At 55.2% G+C, this 25,903-nt stretch overlaps 1 protein-coding gene across 1 annotated transcript; it reads left to right on the forward strand.

Moving 5' to 3' along the window:
- The first annotated feature begins 4,923 nt into the window (after window positions 1-4,923).
- Window positions 4,924-25,792, forward strand: Asic4 (acid sensing ion channel subunit family member 4). Its single transcript, XM_041649487.1, has 11 exons — window positions 4,924-5,182; window positions 5,430-6,319; window positions 20,919-21,063; window positions 21,169-21,296; window positions 21,450-21,612; window positions 22,062-22,118; window positions 23,992-24,145; window positions 24,646-24,737; window positions 24,816-24,895; window positions 25,083-25,187; window positions 25,337-25,792. Exons 2-11 carry the CDS (start codon window positions 5,738-5,740, stop codon window positions 25,448-25,450), a joined length of 1,620 nt encoding a protein of 539 aa, XP_041505421.1. The 5' UTR covers window positions 4,924-5,182; window positions 5,430-5,737; the 3' UTR covers window positions 25,451-25,792.
- The last annotated feature ends 111 nt before the right edge of the window (window positions 25,793-25,903 follow it).

Consider the following 25,903-nt stretch of genomic DNA (forward strand, 5'->3'; position numbering starts at 1 on the left):
AAAAAGATTATTCTGTAAAATCAGCGAAGGGGAACGAGCTGGGGGCCGGGGAGGGGGTGGGTCCCTGGCATCAGGCTGGATGGGGCGACAGGGGAGGAGAGCTGAGGACAGGGACTGAGTATGGAGAGAAATTTGGATGGGCTTCAGGAGCAAGCAAGACAGGGTGAGCCAAGAACATTGGGTAGGGTGGGGGGCCTGGTCAGAGCGGGACTGGGTGGGGGAGGCAGTGCCCTCTTTCCCTCATGTCCTTTTGCTGGGGTTGCCCAGGGCCCAGTCCTACCTCTATATTAGTTCCTCCCCCTGGCACTTAGCAGCCATTATGGGGGAGCAGATTGCAGCCCCCTCCCCCTCTCTGGGAAGCAGGCACAGCTGGGGCCCGCCACATCTGCCTCATCAGCACAGAACACAGCTGGGTGTGCCCAGAGCCATGCTCCCCAAAACACAAAGAGGGCGGGAACCAAGGAGAGCCCAGACCCCTGAGATAGACACCCTGACACCTCTGCCAACAGACACTCCTCAAAGTGAAGCAACACCCACCAACACACGCTCCCTCGTGTGCAGAGACTGAGAACTGGCAAACACGCAATTACCCAGCCCCGCCTGCCACCCCCGCTCTCCTCCCGCAGCCCACTCTCTTTCCTTTCCTTCCCCCTAAGGCTGCCTTCTGTCACCAAGGCCTGCTCTGAATTGTCCTAGGCTAGGTCTGGGGGAGTGGGGGGCTTTGTTGGCACCAAGAACACCCTTCTAGTTGAGCAAGAGACAGTAAGGGATGCCTCGGGGTCTCGGGGGCTCACCTTGAGAAGCAGCTTACCCTTCTCCCAGGATTGTACCCCTCCCCATAAGGAGACCTACCCCTAGACAGGTGGGGTCTTCATGCCAGCGGACCACCAACGACTATTCCTGTGGCTCGCCTGTGTTTCACAGGACACCACAAGGAGGCGCTGTGCGCTCTTAGTCTCTCTAGACCTGTTCTGAGCAGCTCCTGGGGCCAGCCTCTGCCAACCCTATTATCCAGTGGTCCTCTACCGTCCTCAGTTCATCGGTTGGCTTAGCTATGCCACCCCGGGCGTGTGTGGGGTGTAAGAGTCTGTCCATGACAAGAAAGTCCTTCTCCGTGGAACGGATGATCAAGAGTTTCTTCTTTCTCCTTTCCTAGTTAATAGCTCCTGATTAAACCTGCCTCCTCAAAGATCTCATTTCCCTGCTCGTCTCCTTGGCCGGGTGTCTTGCCCTCAACTTTCTCCTCCCTGCCCCCTCCCATCATCCCACACGGCACCCCCCCACACACCATGCCCCTCAGAGCTTTAATCCCTCCTGCTGCCGCGCTGCCTTATCTACTCCCAGCAGCTTTCGCTGCTGCAAAGCCCTCTCCCCCTCCTCCTCGGGATCTTCTCTCTCTCCTTCCTTCTCTCTCTGCTCTCTGACCAGCTCTCCCTTCTGTCTAGCCTCTCTGTCACCCAGACCCCTTCTCAGGGCTCCTGGCTGATGGCCCTTTGCCCTCTGTCCAGCCTCAGTTCAGAGTCTGGGGGATGCCCACCCACTCCCACTTTCCCCGTTCTACCTCAGGCCACTCCACTGACCTCTCAAACGACATCGTTTCTGGCCAGTCAGGATTTGTACCTTTCTTCTTCTTCCTGGCCCCCGTTTCCATGTTTTCTCCCTAGTTCTTCCAGATTCCTCTAATCTTGAACCCCAACCTCTCCATTCCTGGGGACCAACGACCTCCGCTTGAGAACGCCCAATTAGATGCTGTGCTTCCCTGGGATAGCCCAGGGAGGGCCTTGTGGGGGGGGGGGATGTGCAGAGAGTACTGGTGACAAAGGGGGTAGGGCCTGACGGTGGGACGCTAACCCTCTTCTGTTGCCTCAGATCACGTCTGGGCCTCCCCATCCCCCTTCCCCGGGACTCTCATTAACCACTTCTCCTGCCTCGTCCGTGGCATAAATAACCCAGATAAATCAGCCGCCGTCCGCCCCCCGCCCCTCGGCCCCCGCACAGCCCGTTTGTCACCGCTGTTCGCTCGCCAGCCAGGCTTGGCCCGGCCAGCACCCCCCCCCCCATCCTTGTCCCTTCTCACCCATATCTGTCCCACACTGGCTTCCCACCCCCTGGTCAGCACCAGTTCCTGGTTTCTGAGCTTGGGCGGGTGGCAAGGAGGTGTCCCTTGGGATCAGGAGGCTGGGGATTCGATCTATGAATGCTCCTTAAGAGTTCAAAGGTCGTGTAGTTTATGAATAGAGCCAGCTAGCCAGGGAGTCGGGAGCCCACAAATGATCGGAAGGAGCAGAAACAGCTTCCTCTGGAGGTGTTCCTGGGCTGTAAAGAGATTCCCTGAGAACCCCTTTAGGTTGAGTCCTGGGAGGCCTGGGTCTCCCCTTGGGGACATTTTGCCCAAGTAAAAGCTCTAAGCATCCTCCCAGTCCCCCCAGGCTAATCCATCCCCCTCTTCCTGTGGCCCCCACCCCTTCCCCGGCGTGGCTAGCCCGAGCTACTCTAACCTTTGCCTCCCTTGCTCGCTACCTTTCTCTTTCCCAATTTCAGGAAGCCCAGGGCAGGGAGAACTGGACTGTGAACAAATCTGAGAAATGGGAATAATTGGAGGGTAGAAGAGACTGGGTGGGGCTCACGTCGTGGGGGAACGGTAGCCCCTCCCCACACACCCAGCTCTGGGATCTCTAGAAGCCCCTCCCACTCGCTCACAGCCAGTTTAGATCCTGGCCAGCTCCCTTCAGCCCTGTTTTCCCTCCCTGCAAGGGGCAGCTGGTCCCCTGGGAATGGGTGAGAGAAAAGGGGAGGGGCTGAGGGAGCTTGGGCGCAGGGCTGGGGGTGGGGGTGGGGAAGAAACTGGGCCGGGCCCCAGGGACCAGCTGGGCAATGAGCCGGGGAAGCAGCCGGGAGGCTAAATGAGGGAGATTATCACCCAACTGCAGCCGGGCAGAGAAGGAGGCAGGCAGGGAAGCAGGGAGAGGGGGGAGAGGGGACAGGGCCAGAGGCGAAGGGGGTGTGGAGGGATAGGAAGGGGGCAGAAGGGGCTGGGGAGGAGTGGGTGGAAAACACCAAGGGATGGGTTGGAAGGATGGGGGGGCCCCCACTAAGCATAACCAGATTCCTAGAGGTCTGGGAGACTGGATTGTAGGGACTTGGGGACAATTAGAGACAGCTGGCCACCGGGCAATGGTGGGAGTCTGCTGCATGCAACCAACTGCTGCTTCATTCCAGTGGCCTGGAGTCCCCCACAGGCCCCCGCCCCGCAGTTAGCACCCAACCTCTTTCCTTTTAAAGGTGGAAGAACTGGAGGGGAGGAGAGGGTGTTATCTGGGCTCATGATGGAGGTCAGCGTGCGATGGAGACAGCTTGACCTGGAGATCTCAGCAGATAGCCAGGAATTCGAACAGGCTGTCAGGGCAGTAGTGAGCGCTGGGCAGAGACTGGGGGGCAGCTCCCACTTTCTTGGCAGAGCCCCAGACTGAAGTAACCTTAAAAAAGCAATTAAATCACCTTTTTAAAAAACCCAGTAAAGAAAAATCAATATTGGGAGAAAAGGGAAGCGAGAGGAGGAAAGGAGAAATAGTGTGTATGTGGCTGGGCTGGGCTGGGCTGGGGGTGGGGCTTTGGAAAGGTCTGGGGGTGGGACGGGGGGGGGTAGTATGGGAGAGTACTGCCAGGGTATGGGGTAGAGAGGGAGCTGTGTGCGGTCACCTGGACCCTCGCATAGGAACTCAGCATCTGCTGCCAGTGCCAACTCTACTTTCTCCTGCTGTGTCCCCGCCAGAAGCCGCACCTGAACCTGTCCCCAGAGGTCTTATCCCCTCCAGCTTTGGGAGCCTGCTGACCTGGACTCATGGGAAGCTTGTGGGGAAACCCAACTGTGGCCCTGGGAAGCCACTTTGCTGAAAGGTTGGGGACATCTAGTTAGAGCACCATGTGTGGCTAGGACCTGGTGGGTAGGTGGATTTCACACTGGAGTGACCCCCACGAGAAGTCTGACCTAGCCTTGCAGCCAGGGTGAGCTGAGCAGCAATTTGAACCCAAGGGAACCACTCTTGGGACCCTCCCTCTGGGCCAGGCTGGGACTGCGGGGACAGCCTGGCGCAGGGGAGGGGTGGCCGCTGGGCAGCGCGTGGACCTCGGGCTCTAATCCCCAGCAGCTGCCGTTTCCCTCAGATCGATTCCCTTCTCACTTTTTTTTTTTTTTTCAGCTGCTGGTTCCGCGGTTTGGATCGATGGAGCTGCCTCCCCCTCCCCTCTGAGCTTCCTCTCCCTGCTGCTCATTAGCGCCCCGATTAATCAGCCCCCCTTTCCTCCCAGGACAAGTGCTGTCCCCCCCATGAGGATTCACATTTTCACACGCTCCCCCGGGGGGCACAAGTGGACTATTCTTGCTACTCCCAAGCAGGAGGTACCAACGTATTCCCCCCACACCTGGTGAGCCAAGAGGGGCTTCCACCTCCTCTTGTGGTGATGGCCCATGTGTCTGACTCCTCCTCCCAGATAGCAGTCTGCAGGGCTTCCCTGCCTGGCTCTGCCCGGGGACAGGGCATCCTTAGCACCGAGTTCCATTGAAGCCCCCATTCATCCTCACATTCCCTCTAATACCCTTTCCCCCCTGCTCCTCATTTCCGTCTCCCCTGCCTCTGAGATCTTTGCTCCCTGGCCTGGCTCTTCCAGCTCCCCTCCTTTTCCCCAAGCCCGGCCATACATAGCAAGGGACTTGGAGACTATAAGATAGTAAAGTGGCCCCAAAGGAGCAGGACAGCCAGGGCAGCCTCCGTTCCAATCACAAGAATGTTGGGATTGGGGGCAAAGTCAGAGAAAAGGAGCCAGTGCCCCCCCCCAGGTAGGGGTGTGGTGGGTGTTGGAATCAGCAGGGCTCTAGGGAAGGAGAGTCTGAGTGAAGCCACAGTTGTCTCTTAATCTTGCTGCCCTCCCCTTCCTCCCCTCCCTCATTCAAACAAGTGGCTCTCAAGGAGTTTCTGGAAGCTGCTGCGATTGGGGCAGTGAGATCAGCCGAAGGCTGGAGTCAGGAGTCAGGAAAGCCAGGAGCTGGGGAACAGAGTTGATTGGCCCTTCCTGGGGTGTGGTCCAGAAAAAGTGTCAAGGAGTGGGCTGAGCACCTTGAGCACAGCATTACTGCCCGAATGGCCTGAGACTGGACTCTCTGGGGCCCCCACAATTGACTAAGGTACAGCGAGAGTTTCAGAAGCACCCCTAATTCTGGGCTCTCCATCCTGGACTGGGGTAGGGCGGGGGTTTTCCCTCCCTGGCCTGGCTCCTGGTTCCCGTGCCAGTGCCCGACGGTGAAACGCTGTTGACATGTCCTGAATTATTAAGCACGGGGTGGGCTCCAGAGCACATGCTGAGCGGAGCGGCTGGGGCTGCGCGGCGTGGCGGAGCAGCGTTTGCTCCCTCGCTCACTCGCTTGCTCGCAGGGACACACGCAGGGGCTGACAGCTGTGCTGGTGCTGATAAGGGAAGCCACAAGGAGACGATCGAGGAGAGAGACAAGCAGCAGCAGAGGCAGCAGCGGCAGAGGCAGCACCGGGGCTGAGGAGCTGCTGGGAGTGGGAGTGACGCCCCCACCTCGGGCCCCCACCCTGTCCCCATCCTCCTCCTGATTGCCCTGAGTTTAGAAGAGCAGCCGCTGCCACCACCACCACTCCGGAGGGCACCAGGGCTGCTGTCCAGGGAGGGACAGTAGCAGTGAGAGGCTCTGGCCAGTCCCAGCAGCCGGGGACAGATGCCGATCGAGATTGTGTGCAAAATCAAATTTGCTGAGGAGGATGCAAAACCCAAGGAGAAGGAGGCAGGGGATGAGCAGAGCCTCCTGGGGGCTACTCAGGGGCCAACAGCCCCTCGGGACCTGGCCACCTTCGCCAGCACCAGCACTCTGCATGGGCTGGGCCGGGCCTGTGCCCCAGGCCCCCATGGACTGCGCAGAACCCTTTGGGCACTGGCTCTACTCACCTCACTGGCTGCCTTCTTATACCAGGCAGCCAGCTTGGCCAGGGGCTACCTGACCCGGCCTCACCTGGTAGCCGTGGACCCTGCTGCCCCAGCCCCAGTGGCGGGCTTCCCGGCTGTCACCCTCTGCAACATCAACCGCTTCCGGCATTCAGCACTCAGTGATGCTGATATCTTCCACCTGGCCAATCTGACAGGGCTGCCCCCCAAAGACCGGGATGGGCACCGTGCGGCTGGCCTTCGCTACCCAGAGCCCGACATGGTAGACATCCTCAACCGCACTGGCCACCAGCTTGCTGACATGCTCAAGAGCTGCAACTTCAGCGGACACCACTGTTCCGCCAGCAACTTCTCCGTGGTGAGTTCTACTAGCTCCGTCACCTAAACCTGGGGTGGCCAGAGGCTGGAGTGGGGGAGGAGGGTGGTGGTACTTGAGGGCATCCTCAACAGGGCTTCCCTTCCTTCTGCCACCAGAGGCAGGCCTCGTGTCTCCCCCAGCTGGTGTTTCCCTCTGGCTCCTCAGCCCTGGAGCAGCGAATGCTCAGAAGGGCTTACCCTCAGTGGTACAGCTCCTCTTCTGCGTTTGCTGCTGCTGCAGTGTTCAAGGTTGGGGGCTAGGGCCACTCCTGGGGATGAGCCCAGGGCCTGAAGCTCATCTTCATCCCAAGGCCAGGCAGACTGAACGCTAGTTTGCTCTTGTTCTCTTTTTCTTTGGGGGCTACTGGATTCTTCTTCCCAGCAAATGAAAGTGACAGGGGGAGAGGGTGGCTAGAGGGGAGAGGTGTCCCTGTCAAAGGAAGGACTCAGGGCTGCCTTCTGGGGAGCTGGCCCAGCCAGCCAGCTGGATGGAGACGGTCTTCGTGTATACTGGGTGCCAGTCTTTTCCATCCCTCCCTGTCTTTCACACACACCCCTTCACAGCCGCCCTCACACATCCCTCTTTCATGCTCCCCTTGGTCTTTCCTGCTTGCCAGTGCCCCCACCCCCTGCAGCCCCTGCTCCTGCTGCTCTCTTGCCTGGCTCTGACTCTCACACTGGGAACCACTCATTCCCTCTATGTGCGGAACTCACCCTCGGAGCTGGCGCATGAACACACACCGTTTCCTTGCATGCTTCCCCATCATGCACATTCCGTGTCCCTGTCACTACACCCATATGCACACCTGCACACCCACACACCGAGAGAGCTATTCATTCCATGCCTGTACCCCCAGATCATAGCTGCCAAGGATGGGGTCGTGTTTGGGATGTCATCCCAGTTCCTGACACCCCCCCAATCTATCCCAACCTCTTTCCTCCACTCTCCATACAGAGACAACTGTCACCATTGCCTCCATGTACGTGAACACACATACATGTACCCTCACCAGAAGTGGAGTGCCAGCTCTGGCTGCTATGCTTGCACACCTCCCACAGTCAGGTGTGTGAGTGTGCAGGGTGTGTCTTGCACTCTGTCAGGTCTATCAGGGTTCCTTTCACCCACACTCACAGCTATTATTCACAGTGTGCTCGAGATGCCTGTCCCCAGTCCCCAGTTGACGTCTATCTTTATGTGTGTGTGTGAGAGAGAGAGTTCCGTCCTTGTGACTGCTGCCTGGCATATGAGCAAATGTGTGGTGTCAGCCCGGTGCCCACTTACACCCAGTCTCCAGTGGCAATGGGTACTTTCCCTCTTAAGAGCCTAGCTCCTTACCCACAAGCTTTCCCTCACTGCCTCAGTGTTACCAGGAAACATGCACCAACCAGGTTCCTGGCCCCACCATGTCTGCAGTGTCTAGGGCCTCTTGCTTTGGGTTGTGTGGGTGGGTTCGGTGGGTGGGAGGAATTAACTTGAAAAGAGGGGCAGAAGGGAGGAGATTGTACCAGAAGCGGAATTAGGGAATACCAGCCTGTTGTCTAGCTACACATTGTCTTCTAGGAAAATGAAATATCGCTTTCCAAAACCAGAGCTGAGAGAGTCCCCAAAGAGGAGGTGATGTGTGGAATATGAGGGTGGCCTTTGGGGTCCACGGGACTCCTGTCTTGCAGTCTCACCCCTCTGTGATGGGGGTGGGGAGGAACTCAGCCTCAGCAAGTGTTGCTGGGACAGAAATCAATGGGGTCTTTGTGTCCCTGAGTTTGTGTCTTAGCTCCTGTTGGGGTGGGCAGGAACAGGGAAGGGTAACGATGACACACATCAATGGAGGAGAGACAGAGGGCACTTAGGGGGTGAAGGTCAGGTGACAGAGGGTCCCTGTTAGGAAGACAGGGGCAGGGATTCCCTTCATCCAAGCGGAGAGTCCCTGGAATCCTGGGGATGACTGGGGAAGTGGGGGGGGGGGGATAGCTTTCCCTAGGTTCTCTGGTACATGGGCTGGACAGGGAGGTCTAAGCTTGGGCATCTCTGCTATGGAGCTGTCCCAGGAACATCAGAGCAAGTGGGGCAAAGCAAGCACTTGGCGGGGGACAGAATTCCCCTTTGGGGGTTCCTGTTCTCCCATGCCCACCCTAGCCTAGACTCAGACTCCTGCCCACACCCATCCCCGACCTGCTGCATGTAATTCCTCCTGGACCTGGAGTGACAGCCAGGAACTGGGCTGGGGCCCCTGATGAGGGAGAAGATGGGATGCCTTTCCTGAATGAGACTGGAGCAGGGGAATGAAGACTCGAGGCCTCTGGGGTAGACATGGGGTCCATCATCAGCTCTGTGGTGAGGATGTGGGCTACGCGATGGGGGTTTGAGGGTCTTTGGTGAGGAGATGAGAATGTGAACCAGTTGGGGTAGCACCTGCCAGAGAGTAGGTGGTGATATCCCAGTGACTGTGACAGACAGGCTTCGGCAAGGGACCATTATGTGTTTTCTGTTGCTTTCCCTGTTTCCTCCTTCCCACTCCCCACTCTGCTGTGACCTTTCCTCCGGAATCCAAGTTAATAAATGTCACATTTTCCAGCCTATTTTTACTCTGGGTAATGTGCCCTCCCCCAGTCCCCTAAGCTTCTGCTCTTGCTTCTGGTACCAGTGAAATCACTCTCACCCCCACGCTCCCAAATATCCCTTCATTTACCCGAGTCAGCCACTCAGAATGCTGCTCTGTGTACCTACACATGTTGGGTTCCTTGTCAGGACCTATGGGGGACAGCAAAGAAGAGGAAGCCCTAGTCTTCAGCCCCTGCCCTCAAGATGCCTTCAGTCTCATGGAAGAACAGGGATGGGGGTGCTCAAAAGCTTAAGCAACCATGCAAGAGTTAATCAGCCATGCAAGCAATGTCATAAGGTGCCAGGATTAATTGCCAGATGGGGTTCATGGCTGGTAAGAGTCCGAGTTCAGAGAGAGAGAGGCCACTCTGGGCTAAAAGAGGGCTGGGAAGGCTTAAAAGATGAGGCAGTCTGCCTGAGGTTTGAAGAGGAGAGAAAAGAAGAGAGAAGAGGGCAAGGTTTCTGAGGGTGCAGGGCTTTTCCACACCCCCATCCTCCATGCTGGCCCCTGGATCTTCTCATCTGTTTACTCATCCACTCAGCCCCACACCAGCCCACTCCCACCTCAGACTTTCGCCACCACTCCATTGTAGAGGGCTCTTTCCTTCCTTCTTGATTCCACTTTCCCCCAACTGTGTGCCAAGCCCCAGTTCCACCTCCCCCATCATGGCTCACTCGCAGACTGTCTTGGTAGGAGGCAATCGCTTTCTGCCTGGCCTTCATTGCTTGATCTGTGCAACGCAAAGGTGGCTCTAAAAGCCAGCATCTCCTCTCAGCGGGGGGACAGTACACCAAGTGAGAGTTCTGGAGCTGTCTGAGCATGTGGACTTGAACCTCAGTTCTATTCAATTTCGTGGCCTCAAGGAAAGCGAAATACTCCCATGAGCATCCATTTGTGTATTCAGTACCTAGGCTATGGGGAGGTTGTGAGCTCAAGATGCCCGAGAAGAGTTTAGCACCCTGCCTGGCGCGCACACAGTATGCACTTCGCAAGCATCAACTCTCACACACACCACTACCTCGGCTCCTGACCATCTTTTAACCTCACTGTGCTCAGCATCACCAGATGGCTTCTGATTCCTGCTCCAGAACGACACTGCTCTCCATCCCCTAGTCCCGTTCCCCCCCCCCCCCCCCCCCCCCCGGCGCGTAGCTCTTGACTCTCTGACTCTCCCCTCTGCAGTTATAGCCCTCCCAAGCAAGCATGAATACATACATATGTGCATATACGCTAGACCATAAACCTTCCGTGGTGACAGAAACGTCCTATGTCTGTATTGTCCAACATGGTAGTCACTAGCCACGCATGACTGTTGAGCATTTGAAATGTGATTTGGCATGTGCTACTAATGCATGTTGTCTTGGACAACATACTGGTGAATAAGGCTCAGATCGCCTGGCTGAGGCAGGGCTAGAATTACTGATGGGACTGAAGGATATACTTATGGTGATGTGTTGTGGGCTGTGATTGGAAGTCAAACCAAGGTTCCAGGTTAAACTGAGGATGGGGGCAGTGTCTTGGAGTTGGAAGCTTTGGGGTGTCTGAAAGCATCGTGTGAGTGCAGGTACTTCTTTTCCCAGAGGCAAATATGACCTTGGTCTCTTCTCTTCCACACCCCTGCCTCAACATTGAGGCAGGAAGGAAGAGGGAATCCCTCAGGGAGAGGGGGCAGGTCCCAGCTCCTGGTTGTACGACTCCCCAGGATCAGAGGTACAGACAGCCCCTAGAAGGGTAGGGGGCCCCGTGGGTCCCTCACTGTCTCCATCCCCTCTTAGCTCTCAGGCTTCCCTCCCCCTCCCCCTCCTTCCCCACACGCTGGTGACTGCCGTGACTATTAATCACTCGCCCTGTTCTCTTCCTCTCTACTAATCAGGCACAATTAGACAAGGCCTCTTCCAGCTGGGCAGTCCCCCCTGCCCTCCCCTCCCTCACAGCCCTCCCCATCCGCTACCCAGGACAGCTCCGAGGCAAGGAGGACTTGATACAAGCCCCTACTTTGGTTGCCCTGACTCCCAGTTTGGGGCTCTTCAAAAATCCCCTCCTTCTGTCCGTTCCTTCCTTCATCCCTGCTCTTGTCTAGTGCTGCGGTCCAGCCAATATTGGCAGGCTCTTCCTCTGACCCCCTGCCACTGTCTACAGGAGGAGCTATCCCATGCTCACTTCCCAACTCCAGACCTTTCCTATATCCCCTTGACTCTAGAAAGGGGGGCTGTTCCTTCTGACGTTGGTCCAGGCCTTTTATATACCAGATGAACTTTGTTAATTCTGCCTGAATCCCCACTTGGTCCTCTGCCCCTATGGTCCCATTATATCCTGAGGTGTGACCCTTGTGCACATTTAGTGAACACCTGGTTGAGGGCTGCTCCTGCCTTGGGGAGCCAGGCAGGTAGAGTCAGTGAGAGCAATACAGTGAAGGGTGGGGTCTCAGCCTCATTTCTAGCTAACTGTTGCCCTGCGTGAGGGTATCGGTAGTCTTCTGTGATGTCAAATGGACCTCCAAATCTAGTTTCTTTCAATAAAAAGTTCCCTGGTTTTAACAACCCTGTAGGGTGCCTACAGCTCAGATGGAAGAACCCAAGAGGGTACTGCACATCTCTTACTTGGCAATGGTTGCTGCTCCTCGATACCTCCTGGAGGGGGCGCTCTCATTCTGGCTGCATTGGCAGTGAAGTTGGTAGGAACTGTTGGGGAATTATGCCCGAAGGGAAGGGCTGGGGGAAAGCCTCCTGAGAGGGTTGGTCTCCAAGGGCAATGGGGAGGGTCATGAGAGGCATGCCCCACCCGGCCCCACTCCAGAAGCCCTGTGGCCTCTTCATTAATCAGGAATCAGCCCCGAGCTGGGCTCATTATCAACTCAGCTTCTCCTCTCCCTGCTGGAAGATGCTGATTAGCATCTGAAGAAATGGCCCCCATACATACCCCTCCTAGCCTCTTTATGGACCCCCCCCCCCCAGCCCTGTCCTTGGGCTTCCAGGAGGAACCTGCCCCCTCTTGTGGTGGAGAGCAGAGCTGCATGACCTAGGTCTGGGTGTGTGTGTGGGGGGGGGGGGGGGATAAGAAACCTGTATGTAGGGTCCTAGAGATCCCAAAGCAAGTCCACCCTCTAGGTTACTGGACCTACCCCTGGACAGGGAGTGGAGCGAGTGGTAACGGAGATCAGGATGGTCCAGGAGAGATGGGCAGCCTCCCTGGAGGAGGAGGAGGAGGAGGAGGAGGAGGAGGAGGAGGAGGAGGAGGAGGGGAGCAACCTCAGGTGGGAGAAAGATCAGCTTTTTCTGCCCATCCTGGCTCTCCTGCATCCACCTCCTTTCAGCACCTGGACCAAGCAGGTGGGGACAGCCAGCTCGATGAGCGATGGGCGGGCAGAAGACAATCTCGTCTAAGAGAATTGTTGTGCATTTTGTTGTCGTCGTTTTTGCGTTCGGTGGGCTGTGACAAAGGCTTAGGGTCTTTAGAGTATCCCACCCGGTGCTGTGGGGGTAGGCAGGAAGACAAAAGAGTCTGAGGCAGAGAACAGCAAAGGTCTAATGCTGTGTGTCTTCTAGAGAAGGCCAAGGATGCCAGCATGTCTTCCCTTGGCTCCCAAACAGGGGGGAGCGGACTGAATATCCAGTCCACCCCCTAAATGTTCACAGTGCCCTTGGGACACCGCTTTGGGTTGGAGGGGGAGCAGTTCCAGAGAGATAGGCACAGGCTGCGGCAGGCGAGGCAGCAGCGAGAGTTCAGAGAGGAGCCACGGGATGATTAAGGGGAAATGGAGGATTGATTTAGGAGGAAAGATTAAAGGAGCTAAATCCGTGGCGCTTGGCTCAGCGGTGACTAAGCGTGGACAGGATAATAGCTTACAAATGTGTGAAAGGTGTAAATACCAAGCGGGGGGTGGGGGAGGCAGCTTGGCTGGCCAGGGGAGTGGGGCAGGGTACCGGGCAGACCCCAGGGAGGGTTGGAGACTCTTGGGGGTACGGCACGGTGGAGCAGGCCTCTCCCTAGCTGGGATGCAAGTGGAGATTGAGGTGTTTGAGAACCTCTGGTTTCAAAAGGAGGTTTCATTTCTGGGGCCCAGCTCCCTAGACCTCCACATTTCACTCCAGCTGGGCTAGAGACAGAGGTCGCGGGTTCAAATCTTACTCAAGCCCTACAGCGCCAGCCCAGCACCAGGTCTATCGACAGTTCCCAGGCTCACTGGCCACGCCCAGCCCTGGTCCCCAGCTCGGTTTACACCCGTCGGCACTGTCCCAGCTCCCGCCCCTTTGATTGCCTCCCGGGCCGCAGCGGGCAGCGGGCTTCAGGCAACTGTGTCTCCCTCCGCGGTGGAAGCCTCTGGCGCTGCTGTGTGCACGGAGGTCACTTTGCAGAGGAGCCGGGAGCCGAGGGAATGCAAATGAGGCGAACCCGGGGAGGAGAGCCATGGAGGCCGAAGGAGACAGAGGCGCTGCTCGGTGATGGATGCCTGCCCCGCGGGAGAGGCAGTCAGCGGGGAGCGTGGCCCGTGGGTGCGGCCTCGTGGTGCAGAGCAGGCAGCTAGGCCTGCGTTGCCAGAAGCGCGTCTACAGGCGTTCCTGATGGCACCCACCCACTCGTCCAGAGGACGGGGACACACACACACACACAGACACCGAACTACTGCTTCTGCTACTACCACCACCACCACCACCACCACTACTACCCCAGGTCTCCCCAAGTCTTGTTGGAATTGAAAACTCCCGCCCACCAACTGTGAGTGTGAAACTGTTTGTGATTGTGAAACAGCTTTGTTTACATCGAGCGGTGGGGATGCCAGGGAAGGGCTTAGTTACCAATTAATAACATTATCGCCTGCAAAACTGTCTGTCTGCCCAGGAACAGGTGTAACTGCTTATCTGGGTCCTGGAATCCTTCCTTCATCCACTTGGGAAGCACCCCTGAGCTCCCCATTTCATACTTCCACTTCCTGTGCCCCCCTCCTATGCTGGGCCTTAGCCAGTTCCTCTTTCCCATCCGCCATGGTTCTCACATGTAAGTTTGAACTGACACTACCACCGTTCCCAGATGCACCTTGGAGGAAGGGTCCCTGAAAACCAGGAGGGTGGCATTGGGCACTAGGAACTTCACTCAGGGAACACTCCTACTGTCGGACCTATTGGAAGTGGAGGAAATAGAGTTTCTTCCCTAAGTCCTTCCGCTGTCCTCCCAGAGTGGTGGGCCAGCCAGCTTATTCCAAGATGCTTTCACTCCCCATCCAACTGGAACCAAACCCCTGTTGCATCAGCAGTGGCCTTGGCTGGGATGTCCATCCCAGCATGTCCCACAGCCGGTAGTATCTACTGTGTGACTGTTAGGTTTGTGTGTTCTGTTCCCTCTTGTTGACCTGCTGCTTTGAATATGCCTGGTGCATGGTGTAGGTGCATGAATGGATGCATGCTTTCATATCAGACAGCAAATTCCTCGAGACAGACTTTTTGTTCCGGATTATTGTATCCCCAGCACCAGTGACTGACACATTATAAAAGCTCACGGAATACTGTTTGACACATGGGTTGTTCCAGTACCCACCATTCTCTGCTCTGCTACATCATGTGACCCTGGCCAAGTTTCTTACCCTCTCTATGCCTCCACCATCTTGTCTGTGAAATGGGGACAATGGAAATAATGTCTATCACTTTGTTCCCAAGCATTAAAGAGTTCATTTATGTAAAGCACTCAAACCTGTGCTTGGTTCATAGTAGGCATTCAGAAAATTAGTTGTTGCTAACATGTTATGGCATCTCTTTTCTCATGCCAGCTTTGGAGGGTACCTGATTGTCTTCCCATTTCGCAGATGAAAAGTAGAGGATCAGGGAGGTCAGATGACCGAATCTGAATCCCATAGAGTTCAGTAAAGCACAAGTCCCAGCGGTAAGCCAGGCTGAGCCTTCTTCTGCTGGAAGAGCCGTGTCTCAGAACCTGCGCGTTTTGTTCAGAAAAAGCTCCATGCTGATCAGCTCCTAAGGGCAGACATCTTTAGCAAGAGGCAGAATGCCCCGTGAAGATGGGCCCAGTGGGAATCCAAAACCAAAGCAGCTCAGCTGTGCTGTGAGACTGGAAGCTCCCTTCCTGCGGTCAGCCCCCTTCTCCAGTGCCTGCCAGGCTGGAAGCTCCCTTCCTGCGGTCAGTCCTCTCATCTGCAGTCCCGACCCGAGAAGGAAGAATTGCTTGTTGCCTTTTATGGAGGTGCAAACCAAGGCGGAAAGGGATCGTCCGGCGCCCGGCTCTTGATCACTGCCGCCAGTTGTTGGTTAAGGTGGTGGAGGAGGTGGGGTTTGAACTCTACCATGTCAGGCTCCAAACTCTTCCTTTTCCCCCACGTTCTGAGGCTTCTGTATCCATCCCCAGCCTCACAACCAATGCTAGGGTGTCAGGCGTATGACTGCAGTTTACAAGTGTCTACTTAAGGAGGGGAGTCTTACTGTGTTGCCCCAAATTCCTGGGCGGAAACAATCATCCCTGCCTCAGACTCCTAAGTAGCTGGGACTACAGGTGCTTGCCTTAGGGCTTGTTATTGTCTTCTCCTTAGGAGCTTTTCCACCCAGAGTGCTAGTCATGGCTGGATGAAGATATGCCCAACCCCGTCTATTGGTCCACAGTGAACTCCAGCGTACTGCAGGGTGAAGGGGAGTTCATTCCAGGGCACCTAAGAAGGAGGCATAGAGATGGGCCCCACAGAAGAGGGGAGAGGGATAAAGGAGAGGGGTTACCATCCACAGAGAAGTAGCTAGGAGGGAGGTGCTGGGGTCTTGGCAGAAGCTGGGTGCCCAGAAGGCGGTGGAGATAAAACCCAGGCTGCAGATTAGCTATGGGATTAACTGCCTGGTCCTTGCTGCTTCTGGCTGCTTCTTATCTCCTGGAGGCCCAGGGCCTTCTCCCACATAGCTGAGCCCTGGCCCTACTAATTGGCTATTAACCCTGTGGGCTCTGTGGCTACAGGGAGGAAGAGGAGCTAGGGAGGGCTGAGGGGGGAAAGCCAGCAGCCAGGCAGAGAAAGCTATCTTGGGAAATGGGAGCTGTGGATGGATGGAGCTCAAAGGGCTGAGAGAGAAGCCATCGCTCAGGGGAGCAAGCTCTGGACAGATCTCTTCCAGCTCCTGATCATTGTCTTGGGAAGATGGGGCGGGTTGGTGTGTGTGTGTGTGTGTGTGTGTGTGTGTGTGTGTGTGTGTGGTGGGGAGCCGAGAATAGAATAGGGAGGACATCTGGGTAACCTCGGGTCCATAGTAAAATCTAGGAGGAAGACAAGATATAGAAACTGAATACCCACATGCAAGGATGGAGAGAAAAGCAAATAGGATAGAGGCAGAGAGGGCAAGGAACCAAGAGCCAAGCAGCATCTAGGATATAGGAGAGAGAGGGGGATGCTCATTTGATTACCAGGCTGTCCAATGGCTAGAAGCAGGGAAACTGAGTCCAGAGGGACACCTGGCTGGGTGCTTAGAAAAGGTAGACAGACCAGGGAGCTAGAGACGTGGAGAGACAGACAGATCAGGAAACAGGCAGGGACTCAGGCCAGCGCTTGGGGAAGATGGTCCAAAGGAGCAGTAGAAGGCTGGCTAGAGGAAGCTGGCAGAGGGAACCTAGGTGTCCTGTTTATGGCCCATCCACTTCTGGCTCAGGGAAGTTCCAAGAGGTTACACACTCCAGCTAGGGCTGATAGCATGCGATTGGAAGCCAAGATAGAGAGGTGTTAGGGTTTTGACAGGATCAAGGCCCCATGGGCAGCGCGTAGAAGCTGAGGTTATCTAGAGATGGCCCTTCCACCAGCAGGACACTTCTTGGCCCGGCACCAACCCTCTCTGTGATTGGGCCCCTAGGCTCTCAACTCTTGTATACACGTTCTCCTTTCAGGCCAGTCCATGGGGAGGGAGCAGTGGCCAGCCAGTGGGACCTTGTGGCTAAACAGCCGTGCCGTCTCCATGGAAGAAGCTGTGGGCTGTGTGTGCTGCCACCAGAATTCTGTCACTTAGGAGCTAGTGGCTGACTCCACGACCAATGCCCGGGCCAGGGACTGTCTCCGGGGCAACGACGTGCTCTTCTCAGCAGTAGGGCTTGACCCAGGCTGTGCAGGTGGCGCAGTCCTGACAGTCTGGCCTGCCCATTCTCGGTAGAGGTGTCCTTTGAGCCTGAATGGCGTTCACACACCTTCTTTTTCACTCTCTGCCCCCATCCAACCACTTCATCAGCTCAGGAGGCAATCAACCTCCTCCCAAGCTAGGTTTGAGCAGGAGGCTAGATTCACTGTCCAGCAGCACGCGTCTGTATGCATGTGATGAAATACAAACCTATAGTCCTGCTCTATCCATGGATCAGTTCATCCCTGAGCCCACACTGGGTATTCTACAAGGACTGATTGTATTGTACACGAGGTTCCGTCTGGTTCAAATCTCTGTCTTTTGCTGGCTGTGCACACTTAGCCAAGTGACTTTCCCTCTCTGAACTCCAGTTCCTTCATCCTTCACAGGGGTAACAATAATTACCTCATGTGGCTTCTATAGAGGCTCCAAGGAGAAAATATATCAAAAGACCCGGGCGGTGGTGACGCACACCTGGAATCCCAGCACGCGGGAGGCAGAGGCAGGTGGATTTCTGTGAGACACATACTCATGTATGAAATTCTAAAAAGAAAAAAAAAGGAAAGAAAATTTTGACCTGGGAGAAAATGGGGATGTTTGATCATGTTTGCCCTTCTCCTGCTCTTCGCACCTCCTTCTGATCTCATTGAACTTTGGGAATGCCAAGAGGGAAGGAAGCAGGAACCCACACTTCCGGCAGCTGGAGACCCACGAGTAGGGCTAAGCTTCAGAGAGACTGTGCTGGGCAGACACGAGTGAGCGACATAGACCGGGGTTCCCTCACACAGTCTGGGCCTCATTTACCCTCTCAACTCAAGCGTGCACGCAGAATTGGCTGAGTGGGCAGGAACTGATTCCAGCATCTTTTTGGCCTGAAAAAGGAGGATGTTGGGCGCTTCTACGTCTCCTGTATCTGCCCTTCTTTTATCACTAGGGAGACAAGAGTCTCGTACTCAGCCCACTTCAGGCTCCTCTCTCTCTCCACAGCCATGTCCCCAGAGACCATGACTAGGCTCAACCTATCTTGCTTGACTCTTGTATCTTCTCAGTTATTTTCCGTTTCAACACCAGAGATGGGATAGAGGACCTCCCCGTCACCAGGCACTCACTCACTCTATCCCTGAGCTATGTTCCTGGTCCTTTTCACTCATTGTTTTGAGACAGGGCTTCACTAAGTTGCTGGTGCAAGACTTGAACTCAGTTTGTAGCGCAGGCAGGCCATGAATTTATAGTCCTCCTGCATTGGTCCGGAGCTGCTGGATTTGCAGGCCCGTGCCACCATGCCTTGTTCAACCAGACCTTTCTACTTCCTGTGCAGTGCACGGATCAGCAGGTTTGTAGAAACGCAGACTTTCATTCCAGGGATATTGTCTACCTCTATGCATTCAAGCAGAAGCGGCACTTTACAAAGGGGATCTGGGTGCAAAATGGCATTTGGGAAGCACTAATCTCGGAGACCTCTGCAAGCTGGTTCCGATTCTCTGCGTTTCTGTCTCCTCGTCTGCTGAATGAGGAGATAGCAATACCACCCTCAAGGTAGTTGTGAGGGTTCAGTTGGACTAAGCACAGAGCCTAACATGCTTGGGGTACTTTGAATGATTGAAGGTGTCTGTGATGCCCGCCTCATGAGGTCCCCGTGATGCTCCCCAGGAACATGCTGTGATGGAGGGTACAGGTGGAGACAGAAGTGGTACAGATGGGTCCAAGGACAGGAACCCAGAAGTTAGGGAAGGAGAAGCGAGGAACTGAGAGGAAGGGACTGAGGAACGGAGCTGAAAGGAAAGGGGACCAAGGGAAAGGAAGGTCCAGTATGAGGCACACCCCATCTCTTTCCATCCCGAGGTAGCAGCTGGGTGGTCTGGGGTGGGAGGATGAAAGCAATGAATTATGGGAGTGGCTGGAGCTTTGCATCCCCATGAGTTCCATCCAATCGCCAGCTGTGTGGCCTCGTTAGAGTCACTTCACCTCTCTGAGCGGCAGTTCCCTTCTCTGAAACCAAGGTCATCAAACACATCTAAAATCAGAGTTCCTGGGTAGACGACACGGCGTAGCAGTAGATGTTCCCATGTTTTGTAAATGTCAAGGTGCCTGCTCTGCGTATTTTCTTGTCTCAGAAATCAGTTTGGGTGAAGGAAGTACTGGGGCAGGGGTGGGGGTGGGAAATTGCTGGAGCTGCAGATAGCTAACTCACTAGAGGAGGGAGGACAGAACGCCACCCCTCAACATGTCCCTGGGGGGCCCCTCGGATTGCTTCAGAAGTCCACCTCCCAGCTCTCAGCCCAGCCTCTTCCTTCAGTCTCTCCCGCTGCTGTCAAGCCTGAGATTTCCCTCCATGCCCCTTCCCAACTCTTACAGTGTGAACACGTGCGTTCCCAGGAAAGGGGTGGGGGGAGTGTTGGAGCACACTGACCCCTTGCCTCCAGAGAAGGTGCTGCCTGTGATGGGTTTGACCCAGGGGCACGTCTCTGTGGGGTGAGCTCGGCGGGGGGGGGGGGGGGGGGGGGGGGGAACTAGAATCCACCTCTTTTTCAGTAGCTCTCCCAGTCCAGCTGCTCAGCGACTCTAGGCAGCCACTAAAACCCGCAGGCTGAGCCTGTGCCTTCATCTTTGGGTCACCAGCGCCATCTGGTGTTTTTAGGAAGAATGCTCATCGATGAGACATGAGCGGGGCTTTGGATAGGAAACATTTATGAAAGCCCTACAATGGGATGAGCATAGGGGGCACCAGGCAAGCTCCCTGCTTTTGTACAACTTGCTCTCTAGTGGAGGGCATGGTCAGTGGACAGGGAAATGAGCAGATGACAAGGTCATGTACTGAACAATTAACAGAGTGAGCATGGGTATGATGTGAGCAGGGTGCAGGACAGCCGGTTCTGCCACTCCTGGAGAGGGCGCGACAACCAACGTCTGAGGTGAATAGGAGTATCCGATGCTTGAGTTTGTCACCGTTCCAGGAGTGGTGAGGCAGAAGAGGGCCAGGGTCATGCTGAAGGGCAACTTCAAGGCTAGGGAAAGAGTCTGACTTCATTCTCTGGAAACTGAGGAACTATCAATTGTTTAGTTTGAAAGTAAGTTTTACTGAGGCTCAGTGGATGAAGGGCTTGCCATACAAGCATGAGGGTGCTCTCCAGCATTCACGTAAAAAGCTGGGCACCGGGACATGTGATCCCCACAGTGCTGGGGGAGGGGGGCAGAGACGAGAGAATCGCTGGAGTCCGCTGGCCAGTCAGCCTAGCTAAATCGACCATCTCTGTGCTCAGTGAAAGGCTTTGTCTCCACAATAAGGCAGGTGGAGGGTGACTGAGGAGATACCTGAATGTACACACTGGGTACAAGTGCACACACGCACAAAGAATAAAATAAGTTTCATTGTGTGTCTCTGAGGTTTATAGCATGATGCGCAAGCTACAGATAAAATCTGGCGGAGGCACTTGGTTGGCTTGCATGCTTTGACTGCTGTGTGGAGGACGGAAGGAAGGAAGGGATGAAGGGGAACCAAGTAGGTGGAGATCATGTTGAATTTGCTATGGGAGAGGAAAAGATGCAGATTTTAGAGATCCTAACTAATAAAAAAACTAAGTAGCAATAGGAGGACCCTTTACTCAGTGGTGGGAGGGCAAGGCGTGGAGGGGAAATAGCAATAGTCTGAGCCTGGCATGGGGGTGCACTCTTGTTTCCCCAGAGCTTGTGTGGTTAGAGCAAGAGGATTGCGAACTCAAGGCCAGCTACATGTGGAGCTCTTGTTCACACAGTGCAACAACTCTTGGGTAGGGGAATTCCTGAGGTGCTGCAAGGCCTTGGAGCAGCAGATCCAGCTTGAACTACACACAGTGAGACCTTCCAAAATACAAAAAAAAAAAAAAAAAAAAACCCAAACCACAACAAAGTTCTGTTACTGATACGTTTTGTCTCCCTCCAGGTCTACACTCGCTATGGGAAGTGTTACACCTTCAATGCGGATCCTCAGAGTTCACTGCCCAGCCGGGCAGGTGGCATGGGTAGTGGCCTGGAGATCATGCTAGACATCCAGCAGGAGGAATACCTACCCATATGGAGGGAGACAAGTACGCAGGCGGGGAAGGGAGAAGGGCCAACTCAGGGGAGGGACCTGGGTCTGGCTTTCTGCCTGGAGTAGGTTCTGAAGAGGTCTCCTCATCTCTGCTGTGCAGATGAGACGTCATTCGAGGCAGGTATCCGGGTGCAGATCCACAGCCAGGAGGAACCTCCCTACATCCATCAGCTGGGGTTTGGTGTGTCCCCAGGCTTCCAGACTTTTGTGTCTTGCCAGGAACAGCGGGTGAGCATCCCCAGCTAGGCCTGGCCTGGGCACAGGGCAAATCTCTTTTTGAAGGGATGCTGGCCAAATCTGCCCTGCTGGGGCTATTGACACTGGAGGACTGGCCTCGACTGACACACTTGGCCTTGACCTTGTCATGCCCCATCTCTGCAGCTAACTTATCTGCCCCAGCCTTGGGGCAACTGCCGGGCGGAAAGCGAGCTCAGGGAGCCTGAGCTGCAGGGCTACTCCGCCTATAGTGTGTCTGCCTGCCGACTGCGCTGTGAAAAGGAGGCCGTGCTGCAGCGCTGCCACTGCCGGATGGCGCACATGCCAGGTGGGCACCTCCAGCCCGTCTTTGGTGCCACGCTTCTGGGCTCTTGAGCTTCCGGGAGCGGAAACGTGTGTACAATATGTACACACGTCTACACTCATAAGCATGTGCTCAGGTGTATGTCTGGATAGTTATGCATGTTTTCATATGTTTGGGAATGCATGAATATACATGCTTGTATGCATGCTAGTATATATTTGTGTGTATGTGTGTGTCTTGGGGTTGTGTGCATTAACTTAAGAGTGTACACATGGTTGTGTAAGCAAGTGTATGATTAGATGCACATGTTATACAATGAAAAACAATTTTCACTTTTTTATGTATGCGTGTGTAGACATTGATCTGTTATGTACATGTGCAAAACAGGCATATATGTGGATGCCCACGTGGGTGTGTGGTAAAGGAGTAGGGAAAGGGCTGTGGATCTCAGAAACACTCTTCTCTCCTTTCAGGCAATGAGACCATCTGCCCGCCAAATATCTACATTGAATGTGCTGACCACACACTGGGTGTGTGCCGCCTTCCCCCTTCCCTGTCTCTCACTACTCTTCACCCCTCCGTGTGCCCTTCTCCTCTGTGTCCTCTTGCCTCTCCTTCCAACATGTCTGGAGGGGTCAGGTCTTGCTGAGGTTGAACTGTATCTCACACCTCAGGGGGGCAGGTCTCAGGGCTTCTGCAGGTCCAGACACTTGGATAAGTGGTGAGAGACCATGGGGAGATGTTGCAGAGAACAGAGAATCAAAGACTGGGAGTGAAGGGCTGGGCTTTCCATCTCAGTTCTGCCAATGAGCTCTCTCTCTCTCTCTCTCTCTCTCTCTCTCTCTCTCTCTCTCTGAGAAAGTGAAATGACTTCTCTAAGCCCTAGGAAAAATACATTGCTAGATGCCAGTATGGGTAAAACAAACTCCATCTTTCCACAGGCCTCACCTGATCTGTAGCTCGCTCATCCATCCATCCATCCATCCACCCACCCACCCATTTAACAATCAACTGATTGATTCATTCTCTCGACCTAGTCAATGTGTTCTGAGAGTTGGAAGTGAGGAACCAAGAGCCCTGCCCATGAACACTTACTGAGGACAGATGCTAACCGGCTAACACTTCTTGAATAGGGGTATCTCAAGGGTGATATAAGGACCTGGGGAGAGACGCGTAGCCCCAGTCTGGTAAGGCAGGGAGGATTCTACATGGAAAGCTACATATTGGCAGAGATTTGAAGGGTTGGTTCTTAGTAGGGATAGCATGTCCCATGTCACAAATATCTTTTTGACTAGAGAAAGATGATTTGTCTAGGCACCCATAGGTCAGTGTGGCTGGAGACAGAGGTCAAGGGAGGGAGCAGAAAGTAGAAGAGGTAGGTTCTGGGAAGCCAACAAGGCCTTAGGGCAAGGCAGAAAGGTGAGAGGGTGGGATGCAGAGGGGACCAGCCAGGGGCTCGCTGCAGAAATCTAGATGTGATGGGCCTCTGCGGATGCACTTGAGATGCTGGGGTAGCAGCCTGGTATACCACAATCTCTTCAATGCCCCCGTACCACCGGCACCTGTCAAGTGCGTGAGTAAAGAAAATTAAACGAAGGAACAGATGTAGCAGCTGGAAAGGGAACCACAGGTGCGGTGAGAGCTTCCAGGATTAGCGACACCAGGGGGCCTTCGCTTTTGGGCTTGAAGGAAGGAAGGAAGCATCATAGAGCCGAGAGAGAGAGAGAGAGAGAGAGAGAGAGAGAGAGAGAGAGAGAGAGAGACAGAGACACAGAGACAGACAGAGACACAGAGAGAGACAGACACAGACACAGAGACACAGAGAGAGACAGAGAACACCTAGGGCTGTTTGAGAGGACTGGCTGGGGGCAGTGCAACACCAGAGGAAGAACACAGCCTCTGCCTATCTGTGGCTGGAAACTGGAGAAACAGATACCTCTGCTCTCTCACTTCCTGACCTGCCTGACCATAGGCTGGAGGGCAAAGGTGTCAAGGGATCAGCAGCCTCCTGGGGAGCATCCTAGCGTATCATATGTGAATCCTATCTGTTCTGTCCATTCATCTATCCACCCATCTCCCTCCCTTCCATCCCAGCATCCTTCCCATAACTCCTCGTGGGTCTGAGAGCTCATGTTGACTAATTCTGACAGATAGGCTCTCACCTTCTGAGTTATGGGACCTCCTTGTCCCAGGGAGCTGCAGACAGAGGGAGAGATTTGTGGAGGTGCTGCTGTCATGGGTAGTTTAATGTCGGGCTGAGGGGGACCCCAGCCAGTATTAGAAGGTGGCGGATCTGGCCCTTTGAATGGACTTACTAGCTCAGGATAGACTCCGTGCCTGTCCCTACAGCCACAGGGCCTGGGGGCCACCGTCCTCACTGCAGCTGGTGTCTCTGTGTTGCAGATTCCCTGGGTGGAGGCTCTGAGGGTCCATGCTTCTGCCCCACCCCATGCAACCTGACTCGCTATGGCAAAGAGATCTCCATGGTCAAGATCCCCAACAGGGGCTCAGCCAGGTACCTGGCGAGGAAGTACAACCGCAATGAGACCTACATACGGTAAGACATGCCCACAGATGGGCTTTGTGAGGAGGGCCCTTCAGCAGGCCTGGGACATAGGAGAGAGTGAGAATGAGCCGCCTCTTTGTGTACACTGGGTCTTCTGCCAGGAATGCCAATCACAGTCTTCCTAACTGCCATCCTTCAAGTTGCATCCTGGTCCACTTCCGGAAAAACCCTTCCCAGTCCACGTCTGAGCTGCCACAGCTCCTTGCACATACCCCCGCCACTGCATTGTGTCAGACCCATTTCTATGTCTTTCTCCTCAGGCCAGCCTGGGCTACCTGAAACCCTTTCTCAGAAAAGCAAAGCAGAACAGCCACAACAAAACCACAGAGCTCACCCAGCTGAACCTAGTTCCCTTTGGGAGTCGGGGTCACCAGCTCCTAGCACATAGGGGTCTTAGATTAGGATCAGCTAGCTAGACTGAGGAGGATGCCCCTGCCGGTTGTCTCCTCAAATTCAGCAGCCCCACACAGGTGTCCATTCATGTCTCCTAGGGAGAACTTCCTGGTCCTAGATGTCTTTTTTGAGGCCCTAACTTCTGAAGCCATGGAGCAGCGAGCAGCCTATGGCCTGTCAGCCCTGCTGGGTAAGCCCTGACCCTTGCCCCATTCATGTGTGGATCAGCCCAGCCTGTTCCCACTGACCCCGCCCTCTTGCTCTTCAGGGGACCTTGGGGGACAGATGGGCCTGTTCATTGGGGCGAGCATCCTCACCTTCCTGGAGATCCTTGACTACATCTATGAGGTAAGGACACAGAGGAAAGGCTCCTGCGTGGGCTGGTCTGGCTGGGGAGTGGGCTCAGAGTTCTAGAAGTGCCTGGGGGTCTGGCTCTGAAGAGGTTGGATTGGGCATGGGGACTCCTAGAAGAGGGGTTGCCAGGCACCAAGTCCTATAACTAAGACCCTTCTATACCCCAACCTTGACCTGCAAGGTCTCCTGGGATCGACTCAAGAGGGTGTGGCGACGGCCCAAAACCCCACTGAGGACATCCACTGGGGGCATCTCCACTTTGGGGTTGCAGGAGCTGAAGGAACAGGTGAGTCACCTGCTCTCCTCCCAACCTGGAGAGCACCCTCTCTCCAGGGCCACTTCCTGAAAGTTCCCAAGGCACCGCAGAGAAGGAAGTCACGGTTGAGACTTGAGTACACGACTTGACCACTGTCCCATCCCCTTTTCATTTTACAGAGTCCCTGTCCAGGCCGGGGGCGTGCTGAGGGTGGGGGGGCAAGCAGCCTGCTCCCCAACCATCACCACCCACATGGCCCCCCGGGAAGCCTCTTTGAAGACTTTGCTTGCTAGGATGGTGCTGTGTGGGGAAGAATCGTGAGTCTGGGATCCTAACCAGGCCCCACACATCTCCTGCTCCCGAGACAGAAGGCCTGGGGCAGCCCAGGGCTCAGGGAAGGGGTGGTGCTGAGAGGCCAGGACTGGGGTCCTGCTCTCCCCAACCCAGGCTCGGCTGCCTTGCACAAGGGTCCTTCTTGTCCATACTTGTCCATACTCCCTGCTCCCAGGCGGGTGTCCAGGAAGGACTGAAGACCAGACTAGAGGCCCCTGAGGAGGGGAGGAAGGAAGAGAAAGACAGGGGAGATGGAACCCTGGCAGGGCCCCTCTGTACATTTGTATATATTTAGGGACTGGGTGGGGGTGGGACAGACACAGAAGGGTGGGGTTGCGGGGGAGGGTGACGCAGGATAGTCAGGGTCCCAGCCCTAGCAACAGAAGGCAACTCCTTGGGACTAGGCATGCTGG

The sequence above is a fragment of the Microtus oregoni genome, unplaced genomic scaffold, assembly GCF_018167655.1.
Source record: "Microtus oregoni isolate MIOR12 unplaced genomic scaffold, Mior012 000004F_ref0000308, whole genome shotgun sequence".
NCBI lineage: Eukaryota > Metazoa > Chordata > Mammalia > Rodentia > Cricetidae > Microtus > Microtus oregoni.

What these genes read in the sequence shown, in the direction of transcription:
- Asic4 (XM_041649487.1), top strand. Translation starts at nt 5,738, where the DNA reads ATGCCGATCGAGATTGTGTGCAAAATCAAATTTGCTGAGGAGGATGCA. An exon ending in TGTCTTGCCAGGAACAGCGG is followed by an intron (nt 21,297 to 21,449) that starts GTGAGCATCCCC and finishes CCATCTCTGCAG; the next exon opens with CTAACTTATCTGCCCCAGCC. An exon ending in TGCAGGAGCTGAAGGAACAG is followed by an intron (nt 25,188 to 25,336) that starts GTGAGTCACCTG and finishes TTCATTTTACAG; the next exon opens with AGTCCCTGTCCAGGCCGGGG.